The sequence below is a fragment of the Schistocerca cancellata genome, chromosome 11, assembly GCF_023864275.1.
Source record: "Schistocerca cancellata isolate TAMUIC-IGC-003103 chromosome 11, iqSchCanc2.1, whole genome shotgun sequence".
Lineage (NCBI taxonomy): Eukaryota > Metazoa > Arthropoda > Insecta > Orthoptera > Acrididae > Schistocerca > Schistocerca cancellata.
In genome coordinates, this window is record NC_064636.1 from 145128601 (window position 1) to 145146808 (window position 18208).

Consider the following 18208-nt stretch of genomic DNA (forward strand, 5'->3'; position numbering starts at 1 on the left):
GAACTTTAGTCCACTACTGCTGAATAATACTGCAGCAATGGAACATAAATCAGAGAATAACACCAAAATAAAAGTTTAGTTGGATAGGAAATAGGTAATTTACACAATGCTCAGACCAGTTTGCCGACACCGAAAAGTGTCAAAGGCTTTAGGTCGAAGATTATGCAGTACGTCCGTAACAACTAACGTGCATCCGATGTGCGTGACGTCACAACTGTTTAAATTTCTAACAGATCACCAGAAAATATTACGAATAGTGGCTTGAGATGCGTTACTTTCGAAGTAAATTTCCATGCAAGATGATTTATGTTACGTGTGAGAATGTGCAGTGAATTTCTTAAATCACAGGGCTTTATAACTCTCATTCAAAACGTAACACTTTGAGGATCAGCTATTTGAAAAATGTCGGGCCCAGAAGATGTCATTTATGCCACTATTTAAAATTTTACCGGCACATTTGTATTTGATATGACTTAACATGTAACAAACGCTAAAAAAAGACCGAGCTTCAGGTTAGTTTTCATATTTAATGTTGTTCTTTCATAGATAAAAAATTATGCAATCGATGCCAAAAAGTGTATTGACCTTCAAAAAAAATGTGCATAACGTGTTACTGAGCAATGTCACAAGTCTCTTCATGCCAGAGCACTTCGACTTTTCTACGCAACTGATGATCATTTTGGCACGATTTTAATTGACAAATTAGAGCCTGTTAGTAGGCCTACGGACTTCCTATCATTGTAGGACTAATAACAGTGGATGTCAATAGACGATGCAATTCTCGTTCGTACATACACATCTGATTACGAGTTAACCGGTGTAGAAACGTACATAGCTGAGTTGAGCGAGCTCGGCGTAACTTCGTAACGTAGGCGCCGCGGCCTGTCTTTCTCGTAGGCCTCGTGCTCCGAATAACTGCCGTCATTCGCTAGCGAGGTCACATGACATGAGCTATGACTGGCTGACAAAAGTGCATCGCTCAACGCAATCTCTATTTTAGAGCTACCGTGCTGTAATTTGTGGAATTTGTGTAAATACTTTCGCAATATGAAAATAATTGTCTCGCATCAAACAACTTTCCAAACGCATTGTTTTTCCAGGATTTCCTAAAGTGGTGGGATGTCCTCCGCCGGTATAAGACCTTTACGATTCAAAGGACTGATACATTTTATAGCTCCGAGGGAAAGTATACTGTTACTTAACCCGGATGTATTTTCACCCACTTTATACGCAATTTCGTACGGGAGAAATTGTGTTTTTAACCGGGAAATCCGGGAAAAATCCGGGAATTTTTTTTCTTGTCCACGTAGACACCCTGTTAAATATCTCAAAAACAAAGGTCTATAGAGGAATGCAGTAAACGGTATGTTTATTGTGAAAGCTGTAAGAAGTTTATACAGCAGTTTGAAATAATAGTTACAAAAGCTGCTAACAGATGGCGCTGTAATCGCCATACGTAATGCCTAGTATAAATAGTGATCCGAAGCCCAGAGCGATCAGTTCCACTATTGAAACGTGAAAGGAGGTTAGCGTACCGAAGGAAGAGATCAAAACTGTGTACTCCATTGAACGACGCGTTTTTCTGGTGCTGGAGTACCACAGTCCTACGGCATCGAGGCCAAGTTTTCGAGCACGATTTAATGTTCCAAAAGGACCCGATGCGAAAACCGTTCGTACGCTCTTTGCAAAATTTCGACGAACAGGCAGCGTAACTGATGACCTAGTGGGGCGTGTTGGCCGCAAGCAAACCGCAGTTACGTCTCAAAATATCACCACAGTTTCTGGAATTATTCAGCGAAATCCGATGTCGTCCGTCCGTAGAATTGCATCTGAGACTGGTTTGAAGCGTTCCGGCACGCAGAAAATACTGAGAAAGAGCCTACACGTGTTTCCATTCGAAATTCAAACGCACCAGGCCGTACCCGTACGAGCTGTGCAACAGAGGGTTGCCTTTGCTAATCAGATGCTGACAATGATTGATAGTGAAGGATTTGATGTTGGCTGCATCTGGTTTACAGATGAAGCACACTTCCACCTGAAGAATGGATACGTGAATAAGCAGAACTGGCGATTTTGGGGTTCCGAAAAGCCGTATTGGTGTGAAGCGAAACCCCTGTATTCTCCTAAAGTTACTGTGTGGGCTGCAGTATGCAGCAGAGGCATTACTGGCCCTTGTTCATTCGAGAAACGGTCACTGGTGCATGTTACGTTGCAATGTTGGAACAATTTGTCGCCACATGGCGAGCGTTAGAGGATCGACCAGGTACTGAACGGTTTATGCAAGACGGAGCCCGACCACATCGGACCGAACAAGTGTTTCGCTTTCTTGAGGAATACTTCGGGAATCGAGTCATTGCTTTGGAATATCCCAAATTTACTGGTGCAGGCACGGATTGGCCTCCATATTCGCCGGATTTGACTCCCTGTGACTTTTTTTTGTGGGGCACAGTGAAAGACACGGTCTACCCGAAGCGTCTCGCCACGCTGGACGAGCTCGAATCGGCGATATCTGTGGCACGTGAATCCATTTCGGTTGAGACACTACGAAATGTGATGACGAATTTCATTCTTTGTTTGCGCCACCTCTGTAGTGCCAATGGTGAACATTTTGAAAACATTGTGATGTGACTGTTTGCAAAGATTGTTTTCGTACGATTATTTCACTTATGTATGCTGATATGAGCTGTACAGCACCATCTGTTAGCAGCTTTTGTAACTATTATTTCAAACTGCTGTATAAACTTCTTACAGCTTTCACAATAAACATACCATTTACTGTATTCCTCTGTCGATCTTTGTTTTCAAGATATTTAATTTTGAAATCGGGGAGCCCTTTTCTGGACACCCTGTATATGACCCCGTTCTAGCTCGGTGAGGTGCCGATAAGTGTCTTTGTCGCCTTAAAGGCAGTCTTGACTAACATGAGCTCACAAAGTCCATCTCAAAGGTAACTGAAGCTCAAGACTGTTACAGTGTGTATATAAAGCAAACATGATTTGCATCCTTCTAGTTGTGCTTCTGGTGTCCCTCTTATGCAACTAGCGCGAAATTTGAATAGACACACGGTTGCCACAGGTTCTGGAAATCAGGGATCAGAGAAATATTGGAGGGGGGGGGGGGGGGAGGCACGTGCCGCTTCCCTACTCCCTTATTCTTACTGCTCCTCCCCTTCCCACCCTACCCCTCCCCTCAGCTTGCAGTCAGTGCTGCCACTACTTCTTGTCGCTAGCCTAGCAGCTGCCGATGAGAGGCACGAGTAGCGGTTTGCTTGGACCTGGTTGTCAAAGACTGTAGACACAGCGGCCTTAGACATTTGTCACGTGTGCACGAGTTGTCTGAGTGACTGTACGAATATGTGTGTGCTCTCGTTGTCGGACAAAAGCTGTGGCAGAAAATTTAGTTGTGAGAGTTTGTCTGTCTTTTCTACATGCCCATCTGTGGCTCAGCAATCATCTTTACAGTGAGTTGCTACCTATCCCCATTATTATTGATTCTCAGAGAGTTTTAACAAATTACCTGTTGCACGGATTGATCGATGCAGTCTTATTTCATCGACATGCCGTCTGTGGCTCGTGAGTAATTGGCCACACGCGTGGATTTCCGTGACGGGCCAAAACCGCAGACCGTTTCTGCAGGTATCTGTAATGGGATCGGGTCTGCCGATCTGAAACCGTTCGTTTTCCACTGACGTGCAGGCCCTGTTCGTCAGATTTAGTTTCACTTATCTGCCAGCAGGCCAGGTCTGTTTGTGTGTGGCATAATGCGGCAGATTTTGTGGTTTATCCGTGGACTGAGGACTGTCGTGTTCCTCGGCAGGCCAGAGGCCACAGGCGGTGGATTTCAGGAATTGCGACCATCTCGCTACAGGTACATTGTACAGTGTGGCATTTTCTAGATATTTTATTTCTTTCAGTGCATTTTGAAACTTTGAAAGTAGTTTATACATTAGGAAGCGTGGCAGTTTGTACGCTATATTCTCATATATTTCTCGAAAGAAAAATCACACAATACCTGTAAAGCAATAGATATAACACAGTGGGTAATAACTGACAATAACGAACATAGTACAACTGACATTTTATTGGCAGTCACCTACAGTGTCGGTTTACGCAATCCTTCCCTGCCTTATACGCTTCTTTCAAGAGGCCTCCTTTTTTCTGAGGTTATTTCTGAAATCATTGAAGGTATTTTAAATTTGTCTTGCTATTCCAAGAAAATCCGTATTTTTGTCACCAAATGTGTTTCATTTCATTGGAATTAATTGACATCAGTGTCTTAACGAAACACACACATCATTCGGCTTGCTTTCTCCATCTAAAAACAGTTCATTACAAAAGATGTTGATGTTAGTACTTAAGATTTTTGCTCACATCAGGAAACACTATCTGATTGCAAATTTTTTTAGGTATTTCCTTGTTTGCACTATTGTTTCTTGTACCGTGGCTGCAAAGACAGCTTGTCAACTTACGTCTTAACTTACCTTTGAGATCTAAAAATTTTCAGGGAAAAATCCTAAAACTTCTCTGGAAATCGGGGAAATATTGGGGAATTTGACTTGGGGAAACTTGTGGCAACCTCGAGGCATATTTCAGCTGTAGAAACGTGCCTACTGACTTTCAGCTCCTCCTTGGTGTTGCAGTTTTTTTTCATCAGTGTATATGTGTGAAACCAGTTGAGATATTTACTCACCTATCTTGTTATTATTTGTTATTGATTTATTTACCTCATTAACCCTCCTGTTTCCACTCATTTTGATATGGAGAAAAAGTATGCTACAGAATGCATGTAGGAATGGAACACGTGCCTTTTATCACTCGGCCAGGGCCACAGTCGTTAACCTTCATGGTACATAAGTGGCAGTCGTAGAAGTTTCATTTCTCAGTTTTTCAGGAAATGAGCTATTGCGGACTGCACGTACAAGGAAAAATTCTCAGTTTTCAATTATCTATAGACCTTGACAATCTTGACTCAATTGGATGTAAGGCTACTTTCACAAAAATGGTGGAAGGAGGGTAGTGAATCGAACCATCTTTGGAGGCCTTCAAATCAGGTGGTACACAAGTGACCTGCCAAAGCCAAGCTGAGGCCTTCCCCTAGTCAGTGACAGTTGCGCAGAAATGATGTTGGCGGAATTGTGCTCTATGAGGAGACAAAAGAAAAGATGAGTGCTGAAGCTCCCGTGGTCTCAGACGCGTGTTGAGCTCGCAGTGTGACGCATATAAACCTCATCTGAGAGCAGTATCAGTGTGAGCCCCAGGTTTTGTCAGGTTTCTGTTGGGGGAAATAAGGTTTCTCAGTGGAAGTCGTTCGAAACTGTGGCAGCCGAGTAAAGTGTTTGTCAAACACAGTGCGGCCACAACTAGCGTTCGCCGAAGCCTGTTTTACACGAGCACCTTCCGCCACCCACATTGGCTACTGGTCGTGGATTTGTCCCACGTGTTTGTGTATAAATCAGCTACCAACCGTGTCGTGAGTGGTTCCACAATTTAGTTGACCAGGTGATTGTTCAGAGTGTTGTGCTTTATAATCTTGAGTATGCTACAGACAGTGCACGGAATAAGCAGAAGACTGTGGCATCGTACACTAGTGGGAGAATGTTATAATCGATTCTGGCAGCACTGATTCGTATTATAGTAGTGGGTTTTGTACTTTTATTCCTTGTTAATCTTAATTTCATTGATTCCCTTGTTTTATGATATATTGCAGAGGTTGCATGATGTCCTGATATTTTTCTTACCAGTGTTCTTCAACAAGAGAGATTAAATATCTGAAATCATAAAGGTATCTAGGTTTTACAATACCTGGACAAATGAAAATGTGACACTGTGAATAAATAAGAATGTAAATGGATAAATGTTTTTAGTTGAAATTATTCAAACAGTGAAAACAGGGCTAAAGTAATTGTCAGTATTATGTGGTATTTATTTTTAAAAAAATGCATAGGATGAAGTAAAAAGGGACTGTTTACTGCCGTCTAAGTATTGTTCGATGTGTTTGTATTTTCTCTCACAGAAGATGTAGATGTTTGGAAGTTTTCAGGTGATATGTTTAACATTCTTTCAGTTCTTTGCAGTTTGGAGAATTTACCGTATGACCTATGTCAAGAATATCCTTATGAATTTTGATTTGGTCATTAATAAACTCTAATGTCATTCCTGGTTCCTTAATTCTTGTACCACATTTGGACTATTTGTAGGAACAGTAGCCCATCACAACCTCACTTTCATTGTTTGATTGCCAAACTGCACAGCACACAGCCTCCACGATACATGCAGTTTTTTCACCGACATGTACACAAAAACCATTTTGACTGACGAGTCTCGGTACGGGAATAATACGCCAGGGGTGCTGCATAGGATTCACTTGCCACCAATAGTCAGATGAGACAAGAAAGTTGCTCTTGTGAATTAGAGCTTGAGGGTAATGCAAGCACTACAAGGTGCTTGTGGGTTTGTACGAGTGCACGGTTGTAACACATTGGGTTTGGAGTGGTCAGTTGGTGAACAGAATGCAAGTTATTTTGGTTGAGCAGTTGTTGCTGTTGTGGTCTTCAGTCAGAACACTGGTTTCATGCAGCTCTTCATGCTAGTCTTGTCTTGCGTGAGTCTCATCATCTCTTCATAGACACTGCAACCTACATCCATTTGAGTCTGTTGATGTATTGATCTGTGGGTCTCCTCCTTCAATTTTTAACCCCCTCCCAACACACACGCACACACCTAACCTCTTTCTCCTCTTCATTACCAAAGTCACAGTTTCTTCCTGCTTCAGATTGTGTCCTGTCAACTGATCCCTTCCTTTAGCCAAGATGTGCCGTTAATTTCCTTTTCCCCCAATTCCGTACAGGTACCACCTCATTAGTAATGTGATCTACCCATCTAATCCTCAGCTTTCTTTTGTACCACCCCTTTTTAAAAGTTTCTGTTCTATTCTTGTCAGAACTGTTTATCATTCACATCTCAATTCTGTACACAACTACTGTCCACACAGATACCTTCCTAGCACTTAAATTTATATTAGATGTTAACAAATTTCTCTTTTTCGGAATTTCGTTTCTTGCCATTGCCAGTCTGCATTTTATATCCTCTGGACTTCAGCCATTGTCAGTTATTTTACTGCCCAAATAGCAAAACTTAATACTACTTTTAGTGCCTCATTTCATAATCTAATTCGTTTAGCATCACCTGATTTAATTCGACTGTATTAAATTATCCTCATTTTGCTTTTGTTGTTGTTCATCTTGTATCCTTCTTTCAAGACACTGTCAATATCATTCAACTGCAGTTCTAGGTCCTTTGCTGTCTCTGACAAAATGTCATCATCATGACCAGCAAACCTCAATGATTTTGTTGCCTCAGCTTGAACTTTCAATCCCATTCCAGGGATATCCTTGGTTTCCCGTAACTGCTTGTTTAATGTACAGATTGAATAACCTCGAGGACACACTACGACCTGTCATATTCACTTCTCAACTACTGCTTCCCTTCCATATCCTTCAGTGTTTGCAGCTGCACTCTGGTTTCTGTACAAGTTGCAAATGAGCCTTTGATCCCTGTATTTTAGCCCTCCTGCCCTCAGAATTCCAAAGAGTATATTCCACTGAATATTTTAGAGCATTTTGTGTGGCAAGTCACAGTGTCCGTATTGCCTCAAGTATTTCTACAGAACCCACACTGATCTTCCCCAAGGTTGCCTTCTGCCAGATTTTTCCATTCTGCACGAGCATTATTCTTCCAACAAAAAGTCATTTGACGTGGTAGACTCTTACGTACTGCAGTTTATTACAGTGGATTCCGAGAAGTAACACCGTGATTACCACATGTGTGACAGGAAGGTGAAGGAGAGAACTGAGAGCTTTCAGTCGGTGTGGTGTGTTAATTAAAGGATTGGGCTAAGTAACCCATTTCTTTGCCGGTCTTCACTTTATGTAATACTGACTAGTGCTGAAAATGAAGGATTTTGTCAGGGCTGTAGCTTTTGTGCCATTTCAATTAGAGTATGTGTTGTGAATACAATAGAGGGGAAACATTCCACGTGGGAAAAATATATCTAAAAACAAAGATGATGTGACTTACCAAACGAAAGTGCTGGCACGTCGATAGACACACAAACATACACACAAAATTCAAGCTTTCGCAACAAACGGTTGCTTCATCAGGAAAGAGGGAAGGAGAGTGACAAATGTCTGCTTGTGTCTGTGTATGTGCGGATGGATATGTGGGTGTGTGTGCGCGAGTGTATACCTGTCCTTTTTTCCCCCCCTAACGTAAGTCTCTCCGCTCCCAGGATTGGAATGACTCCTTACCCTCTCCCTTAAAACCTACATCCTTTCGTCTTTCCCTCTCCTTCCCGCTTTCCTGATGAAGCAACCGTTTATTGCAAAAGCTTGAACTTTGTGTGTATGTTTGTGTGTCTATCGACGTGCCAGCACTTTCGTTTGGTAAGTCACATCATCTTTATTTTTAGATATATTAGAGTATGTGTTGTGCTATATCTTACATGTTCACAATTATTTTCCTTTTAGGATGTATGTCGAGAAACGAGTTTGTTCTTTTGGCCAAGTAATACCTCTGAATGAAAACAAGGCTCTATCTGTGAAAATAAGTGAAGTTGATAGTTCTAACTGTTTTCCATAACATGAGTGCTCTCTCTCTCTCTCTCTCTCTCTCTCTCTCTCTCTCTCTCTCTCTCTCTGTGTGTGTGTGTGTGTGTGTGTGTGTGTGTGTGTGTGTATGTGTGTGTGTGTGTGTGTGTGTGTGTGTGTGTGTGTGTGTGTGTCTTGTTAGTGTAAGACATGTCCTTCACATGGATGAGAATTATTGGTGAAATACATGTTTTGTGGTTGAAAGAATATTTTTTTCATTGTGTTATTTTCAATCTTAAGTAATGTGCTACTCGGAACTGAAGTCCAATAAAACAGGAAAATGATGATTAAAGGATGTAATTATTAAATATAACAGTTGCAGGCATTTGAGAGTTTATGATAAAGTATTTAAAATAACATTTTGCACTGGCCTCCTCTCTGTCAAAAGTATCAGTAACCCTTTTCACTGCTAGTGATGTATATATCCGTGCACAGTCATTGTGCCTCACTTAATAATGATGTATGTATATGACAAGAGCTGAGCGTACCTAGTGTGTTAACATGGGGTATATACATTTTGAGGTTTCCGTAGTAAGTACATTCTATGTGTACAACTGGTACACAAGTTTTTTTCTTTTCCACTATTTGCATGAAAAAAAAAAAACAACAAAAAATCGGGTATATTCTGTTCTCACGAATAGGAAAGGTACGCCAAGACCTGAAACCAAACTGCAAAGAGATGAGACGTGATTTAGGTCAACAGACATTTATGGTGGCTTTGAAGTGGCATGTTAAAAGAGATGTATGTATATTGATGACATGCCAATACAGCTGCAATGACATCAGCTATGAAACTGGATGGGCAAACAAAAACTGAACAGTTTAAACAAAGCTCATTGCTTGTTTCTGAGTCTGTGGGTGCAATGGACAAATAGCTACTTAGCTCAATGGGATGTGTACACAAAAACTGAAATGGTACACCCCTTAGACATGTGTGTGCTAAATTACCACATTATTTGAAAGATTACTACCGGAAAGAATAATTCAGACACCAAATTTCATCTCAGCCTTACTTGAGAGATTTTAGACACGTACCATCAAGAAAGGAAAGTATCGGGAGGTCGTCGATTGGACGAGGAAAATCTATTGTGCCTTCAAGAGAGACACTTTCGAGGCACCGTCGAAACGTTAGTAAAACAACACCGACCCGTAATGAAATGCATCATATGCGACAAGAACAAAAACGGTAGGTATCGCATTACTGCTGTAAACTGTGCTCTGTGTCTCGTTTTGAAATGTATCACGTAAAAAACTTTCTGAAATGTGCTTCCTTGTAACGGTATCTAGCTTCAGAAACTTCAGCAATAAATAGTATTCAGAATACAGTTTATTTTAAGATTTTATTGGTGAGAATGAATACAGAAGAGCCTGCAACAATAGTGACTCCACACAGCCGGCGCTGCAGTGCTCGGTGCTGTGCCGTGCCCAGCAAGGTGGGTACAGCCGTGCGGCGCATCCCGACCGCCCACGGACGTGCGCACTGTTACAGCACAGTCGGCAGTGAAAGGGTCAGTAGTTTACGAGGAATTAAACATTCGTTGCAAACATCTAGGGAACTTCCCCAACAGCTATCAATTGTGGGTGTTATACGGGAGTGGATCTCACATTTATGCTTTCCCACGCACAACCCGTTTGACACTTCAGTGTTTCTCTGGTTGAGGGAGACAGAGATAATTTCAATCGACAAGCCTACGCGGTTTCGGGATGTGGTCGCCTTCTCGAGTCCAGTATACGAGGCGAGTTGTGTGTTTGACTTCAGATGAAGTGACCACACAAAATATTAGTCACACAATTAGAAAAGTGCTCCAGTGGCTTTGGAGCGCTGTACACAGTGGAGAACCAGTACCGGGTGGTCGTGTGATCCTCCACCGCTGACACAATTTGTGGCAGAGAAGTGTACAGGCGTTCGGTACGTGCCAGTCGGCACAATAAGGTGGGCCGATGTGGAGGCCTCGTAGAACGTAAGAAAGGAGCTATTACTGTGTTTGGACATTCCTGAGACCATCCTGTGTGTGAATTTGCCCGATTTGTTAAAGTGTTAATGTGGACTGTCTGACATTTCTACAGGGAATGGTCCACAACTTGCAGCCACGTAACACGGCGAAGAGTAGTGGTTCTAAACGGACCTCGACTGTCAAGGACCGCTTTCTCGGCGATGACTGGTTCCGAACGGGACGGGAATTGCTGCTGCCTGTGAATCCGGGTCCATTTCGACCAGTTTCCGAGTGAACAATGAGAAGGGAACTGCACGCAGTGGACACTCGGAGTCGGGTATCTCGCGAAAGACCTCTGTTCACAGTTGCACACGAAGGTGCACATCTTCAGTGGGCTACACGACGCAGAAACTGCACGGTTAGCTGAGTGGAGGTGTGTAGTGTGGTCCGGCAAGTCGCCATTTCTCCTCTATACGAACAGTGTGAGGTATCGAGTGCACTGAAAGTCTGACGAGGTGTTAAACTGGCATCGTGTGGAATCTGTAGCTCGGGCTGGAGGTAGTTCCGTGTTGTTTTGTGAATGTTTTTCATGTTGTGACTTGTGCCTGCTGATTTGTGTTAATATGAAAATGACAGAGGATGACGACACGTTACACTTTCTTCTACATCTTTGTGACAAGTTTGCTGCAGACACTCCCGTCTTCCGGGACGACGAGAGCCGTGTCAGTGTACATTTGAGGATTGGCAAACACTCGGGCATTCGATCGCACTTCGGAGGCCCTCTGAATCACCCGATCTTAGTTATGTAGAAATGCCTGCAACTACCCGGAACAACATCGTCAGAGTTTGGCAAGTCTGTCTGATGTAATTGCCAGTGAGTGGCTTCGATTGGATATGGCGTACCAGAAGAAACTTGTGGACACTGTTACTTGCCACAGTCGGGCAGTTATCGAGGCTCGAGGCAGTGTTACGTGATATTAGTGTGTCGGCTCCTGTGGGTGACTAATTTTTTGTCTGGGATTTAGCCACGTCAGGACACGGGAAGCGAGAGCTCCTTGTAAAGTGTGAGAGCAGTGCACAGTGTTTCCTGGTGTTTCAGGTGGTGCTCAAGATTCAGAAGTCCTGTTCGAACCTGTCTGAGGAGGACCTGGCGAAGCTGAGTGTGAACCTGTTGAACTGCCAGGCGTCCGTGGAGGGCCGCCAGCAGTTCCCGTGCACCGACCAGATGGTGAGTGAGAGCCCCTGTTGCAGCCGCAGCCGTGCCCTTCTCCAGAGTTTGTAACCTACCGACCCGGTTTTTGTGTGTCCGAAGTAGGGAGTGTATTTCATTTTTATTAGTAAAGGTGGTATTTTAAAAAATTTAGAAAAAGACCTAGAATAAGCTAAATAGGAACACAAATTGTACTGGCAAGATTTAATGAATGTAGTTTAACTTGGCGTTGCACACTCAGGTGATCTGAAATGACTTTTTTTCAGTTATTCTGCTGTCCTGTCACTGTAATTTTCAGTTTTGTGTGTTTATTGAGAAGTGCATTTTCTTTTGACGCATTGTTATAAGAGTCAGCACATTGTACCCTTGTGTGTTTCAGCATTCATTCTGTATTTTTTTATCTGACAACAAAGGGTTCAATAAGAGAAACCCGTATTCCACAGTAGCATTTGATCCAGGAATTGCAAGACAAATCACCACATGAATGGTTTTTTATCACGTGATTGCATAAATTTAGAATTGTCGTGTATCCACTATGTCTTCAGACTGCTTACCACAGTGGAAAGAAAAATTTTCCCTATCTAAACCAATCGAAAATACAACTTATTACGAATTGGTAGCACTACCAACAGTGCAAAAATTTAACTGTAAATAAACAAAGTGCAAGTTGTACAAGTGGCACTTTGTAGCTTATATACTTGCACAGTAAATTTAAAATCAAACGTTAGGTATCACAAAATGCTTCAGCCAAGGGGAATCGCAAGAAAGTGGGACATTTCAGTGTTCCCGAAAAATCTGTCAGAACGGCAGGACATTTTGGAAAAAAATGACTGTCCCAGGAAAAACACGATGAATAGACAGCACACTCTAACGTCTTGAAGAATTTCTTAAGGGCTGTTCTTCTCCTTGGTGATTATTAGGAAATTTAAACAACTGCAAAATGATTTTACACAACACAGTTTATATAAACTTTCACTTCTTTCGTATTTATTGTTCGTAAACACTTTACACCAGAGATGAACAGACTGTGGGCTGTAAGCAACCTGCTCTTGATCTGATGGCAGTCAACCCCTCTTTGTTGTTGCTGGAAAAGAGAGGGCACGCCCTTGTGAAAACTACTAAATGTCACATCTCTGCAGGATAATACTTCTGAAGTAGATGTTGTAAACTATGTATATAATGTGCCAAGGATGGGTGAGGGATGGGTTGTGAGTAACTGAAGAGATGTCTGTAATGAAAACAGGGGATTATCAGAATTTCATGGTACCGTCAAGGAGTACATGAGGGCTCACCTGGGCCGAACTGTTGAGGCGCCTGCTAGTCTAGGTGTTCACAAAGTAAGGAAATAGGAAGGAGAGAGAAAGTTGGCTCATGTTTGAGCTAGCTGGTATCTGGTCGGAGAGAGCACAGACGGACGGACAGACTGACTGACGGACGTCCGTCAGTCAGTCAGTCTGCTCCGTCAGAAAATTGGAAAGAAACTGAGGGCATCTGCTCTGTCTGGAAGCTGGATCACAAGAGAGCGAAGTGACTGTATTCTGCCCCCCGGGATGGGGCCAGTAGCAATCACGCCCATGTGACGCCTTTCTCAGGTCTCCCACTGGCTGATCGTTGGCATGGGTACCTTTAGTGCATTCAGCAGAGAGCTGATAGTGTACCCTGTCAGCACCTTTCACCAGAAAGAAGTGCTGCCGTCCTGAAGGGACAGACCAGTTGGTCACATAGGTTCTGCAAGAAGTCATGCTATGTTCCAAGGCTGTTAGTCCACTCAACAAACAAAAATTAGGAGAAAACATATGTGTAGTTGAAAATTTTTGTATAGTGATAGGGGAAAGTGTTATGAAGAACATACTGAAAATCCCCCACGTATGGGTTGTGAGTGTTGAGGTGGGAAGGCATTTAAAGGTCACTTTTCTATGTTTTTCTTAAATAATTTGAAGATCACAGCTACTGATGAAAATGTCGCCCAGCACAAAATTAAACTATACTAAATTTCCTTCAAAAAAGGTCATATTCCTTTCCTGCTCTAGAACTAATATTTTCCACATTGCAGGAGACGGAGAAATGTCAAATTATTAAAAATACGAGGGCTGTTCAATAAAGAATGACCATAATAAATTTTTACAACAGACCTTTACTCATCCTCATAATTTTGATGATCTTTTTCATTTTTTGAGAGATATTTCAAAATCGCCTTCACCACTGCTTCTGATGATTGATAATGCCTCCCATGAAGGCGTTTCTTTGTGTTAGGGAATAGAAAAGAGTCACAAGGGGGCTAAATCTGGCCTATAGGAAGGGTGAGGCATGCACTTCGTGTTGATTTTTGCAAGAGATTCAGCAACAACGTTGCAATATGCTGCTGCGCTCATCGTGGTGCAGCATCCAGCCTGCCTCACAGAAATGTGCTCTTTTGCACCCGATATGAACTTGCAATGTTTGCAGGACATCCCTGTAGTATTTTCCAGTTACTGATGTGTGTATAGGTACAACATGCTGATAAACCATTCCATGAATATCAAAGAATGAGGTGACCATAACTTTCCCAGCAGAAGCAACCACTTATTTTTTGGGGGTTGGTGGTGAAGGAGATTTCCACACTGGGCTTTGCTGTTTGCTCTCAGGATCAAAATAATGTAGTCAGGTGTCATCAGCAGTGATTGCATTTGAAAGAAACTCCGGATCTTCCTCTAACATCAACTTTTAACTGCACGCAGACCTGCACAAGAGTGACCTTTCGTTCAGGAATCGACAGTCTCGGAACCCATCGCGCACAAATGTGTGTCGTGTGTAATTTTTCTGTCACCAACGTGTGGGTGGCACCCAATGAAATGTTCAGTATTTCAGAAAGTGATCTTAAGGTAATTCGTCAATCCTCTCTCACAATTACAACAGCAGTGTTGATGTTTTCTTCTAAAGAACTGGAGCACCGGGTCTATCTTCCTTCGGAATTGATTGTCTCCTCTCCTTAAACATTTTAAACCACCTTCGAGCTGTGTTGTAGGGAAGAACAGACTCTCCACAGGCCTCCCATAACACTGTATAGGCCTCAGCTGAAGATTTGTTGAGACGAAAGCAGAATTTCAAAGCCGCATGTTGTTCCTCTGGTGTTACCTCCACTGCGACAGTAGGCGATACTGAACGTGCCTGACCTTGCCTGCCTCTCACAGGCGGGAACCAGGAGTCCCAACAGTGAAACTACTATGGCGTGTTTGTTGCACATTAAGCTAAGAGAATATCATAAGATTACATTTTAGCACGAGAAATTATGACCATAAAAAAATTGTGATCATTCTTTATTGAACAGCTCTCGTAATGTTTTAATGCCCATTGAACTCAGAAATAACAGAAAATTTACATCATTTATTATAAAATAACATCTTACCTTGTAGGGTACATTTAAAAAATCAGCAGCTGTATAACGTCGTCATATTGTAGATAGAGTAACAGTGAAGCGTGTATACACATCCCGTGGCACATGCTGCAAACCACGGAATGTGTAATGCTGGCTTTTTGTCATCTACATCGTCCCCCACACCCAGTAGAACATCGACAAAAGATGTTCAGTATGGCTTCAGGTGCTACTGGGTCTCTGGTTGTCACTGGTAGAGTAGTCCATCCTCTTGTCAGTTCCAACCCCGCACGGACTCGGGTAGGGGGTTATTGAACCACTGTTGTGTCTGTAAATAAGTAACCAAACACCTGTAAGTAAAAAGAAATGGTGGCATAAAAATATTAGGTAAAAACAAAAAAATAATAAAATACTGTCAATAAATCTAATAATGGTGTGCAGCTCCTGTGGTTGGCGGCAGTGAGGCGAGGTCTGTATTTGGCTTTCTTGAGGCTTTTGAGAATGCAACGTACTGGAGTTTATTCAGATCTTACTGATATTCAGGCACTTGGTAAATTTCCAGAAAAATTTTCTCTGCAGCCTGTTCTGTCAGTGTTGAGGGGTTAGTTAAGATGTTGGATATTGTCTTCATTTGACTAAGAATTTGAGTGAACAGCTTAACCATTCTTCCTTTGCTTTTGTTGTAAATGGTAGAGGTCTTGTCACACGTGCTAAACACATTTAGGAGGAGGAGGATAGTTTTAGCAAAAGGAAGTCATATGAGTTTGTCTGTCGGAATCAATTTGGATTCAACCTTGCCCCCACGTCTTCGTCTAGTATATGCTAGTGCCTGGTTGCGAAAAAGGATCGAGTAAAGCAATCAATTCGACATCCTCCCCTTTTATCGTGGCAGTGGGCTTCAGGGCAGTTTTCTCTAATGCACATTCAATATAATACCATCAGCATCACCTGTAGTAACAATAGTTCCTATCACCCTCACTGTCATTTTATCACTGAGGAGTCCTATAAGACTGGCTTTGTTCTTTTTGTTTGCAAGAAAATGCTCCTGTTGAACAGTGACCGTGATGTTTTCATTAAAATTGATGTCAACTGAAGTGTTTGTGAGCATCCTTCTCTTCTGCTCAGCTCGTTTTGTTCTGTTGACATCACAGTAACCTTCGAAAACCACAGTATTGGGAGACTTAGTGCCTGCATTCCATTCCATTTCATGCAGTGGAGGAGGAGGCCTCAATCTATTACGTTTTTAGGTCATCAGTTGCATAATTGTCCTCTGGAAAAGCATTGTAGAGAGAAGATTTCTTCCCTTTCTCATTCACCCTTCATTAAAAAGAGCCAATGGGAATAGGCATTCGTATTCCATAAGCTTTACAACATCATTACTTTTTTTTTTTTTTTTTTTTTTTTTTTTTTTTTTTTTTTTTTTTTTTTTTTTTTTTCAATGGCTGCGATTTGGAAAATTTCCACAGGGTCTACAGTTACTGCTTCACCATGCACTTTTATGGTATTGTTCATATTAGCCCACGGCAATATCACATTCTTCTTAGACTGTTTTATGCCATTAAAATTACAACCGGTATAACTTTGCACGGTTGTGATATCAATTTTCGAGTTTCTGACTATCCCTGTCGATAAAGACATACGTGAATTCATTTTTGGAAAAGGAGGATGGCCAGTGAATCTCTCGTAAATCTTTGCCCGGTCATGTCCGTCCCTATTTTGTCATGATACTTGTAGATCAACATGCTGCCCACCATTTGAAAAAGTTACTGCAATAAACTACTCTGATGATGATAAGATGGCAAATGCACCAGGGGATCCTCCAACCCACTTCACTAGAATGAAATTGGTTATGCCTCTCCATCGCGTCACACTATCCACATATTCCTTTCTCACCATCATTGCATAAGTCACTGACATTACTCTCGCATATTGAACACAGCTCAGCCGTTTTTATACAAATATATTTTATATAAAAACTCTTATAATTACAGCAAATAAGTACTCACTTAATAAAACGAAAGTCGCTCTGCTATTTAAACGTGAGCACAGTAAAGTTATTTTGTCTGCTCGTGTAAGAGAACTGGTCAGGAAATGCCAGGCAGGGTATAGTCAGTTATTGTGTATGCAAACTGAAGAGCGAGCATTTCTCGTTGTGAGGCGACTGACTTTTCCTGGAAGAAGCCCACAACAGTCATTCAGGGTGACTAACAGTTAATTTCCCTAATAGCAGTGCAAGGTAGTGTGTGGATTTACATGGATTCTCTTTGTATTTGTAGTTACATTAGTAACTAATACCTGTACACTATAATGTTAACAAATTTTGTGGAAATTAAACACTTCCCAGACATGCCATGCACAACTCACTTTGTGGAAGATAAATTGTCTCCAGGTGTATCTGCGCACTAAGTCACCATTGATTTACAAGGTATTCTACAGAAGGGTCAACAAGTGTGGACTGACTTGCTTGCTCTTCGATTTGCAGACACAAATGACGGAAGTGAGTGACTTCACTCTGGTGACCTGCCTTCCCTAGCAAACATTTTAACCTCAACCCCACTCCCCCCCACTTCCACCAGTCACATCATCAGAACACAGTTTCTCTCTCAGCTCGGTTCTGCTATACTTAGACATTGCACAGTAATATAATATTTGGTCTCAACCCTCTTCAGTTAACAATAAACATTAATTTTATACTGTTAAAACACTATTTTTAATAATTGGTGATTTTTCAGACCTCTGCAATACAGGAACTATTAGTTCTAGAGAAAATATGAATAGGAACCTTTTTTTCTGAAATTTAATGTAGTTTAATTTTGTACTCGGAAACATTTTCACTAGGAGCTGCTGTGTGAGAGTAATTGAAGAAAAATATAAAAAAGTGACTTTTCGTGATGCTCACTCACCACAGATGGGGATTTTCAGTATGTTTTCCGAGCCAGTCCCCCTACCACTGAACAAAAATTTGCAACTACACAATGTTTTCCCATCTTCGCCCTTTTTTTGGCCTTCGTTGAATGGGCTCTCTAGCTCAGTTGCAGCTACATATATGAAAGAAAATTTTGAAGTCT

General features: G+C 41.8%; 1 protein-coding gene across 8 annotated transcripts in view; it reads left to right on the forward strand.

Annotated features, from left to right (window-relative positions):
* LOC126108940 (protein brambleberry-like) overlaps positions 1-18208 on the forward strand; it is a 202427-nt gene that overhangs the window by 43216 nt on the left and 141003 nt on the right. For all 8 annotated transcript variants that reach the window (XM_049914316.1, XM_049914318.1, XM_049914317.1 and 5 more), the window contains exon 3: positions 11678-11806. In XM_049914316.1, coding sequence (XP_049770273.1) covers positions 11678-11806 — 129 coding nt within the window. The remainder of the gene's footprint in view (positions 1-11677; positions 11807-18208) is intronic.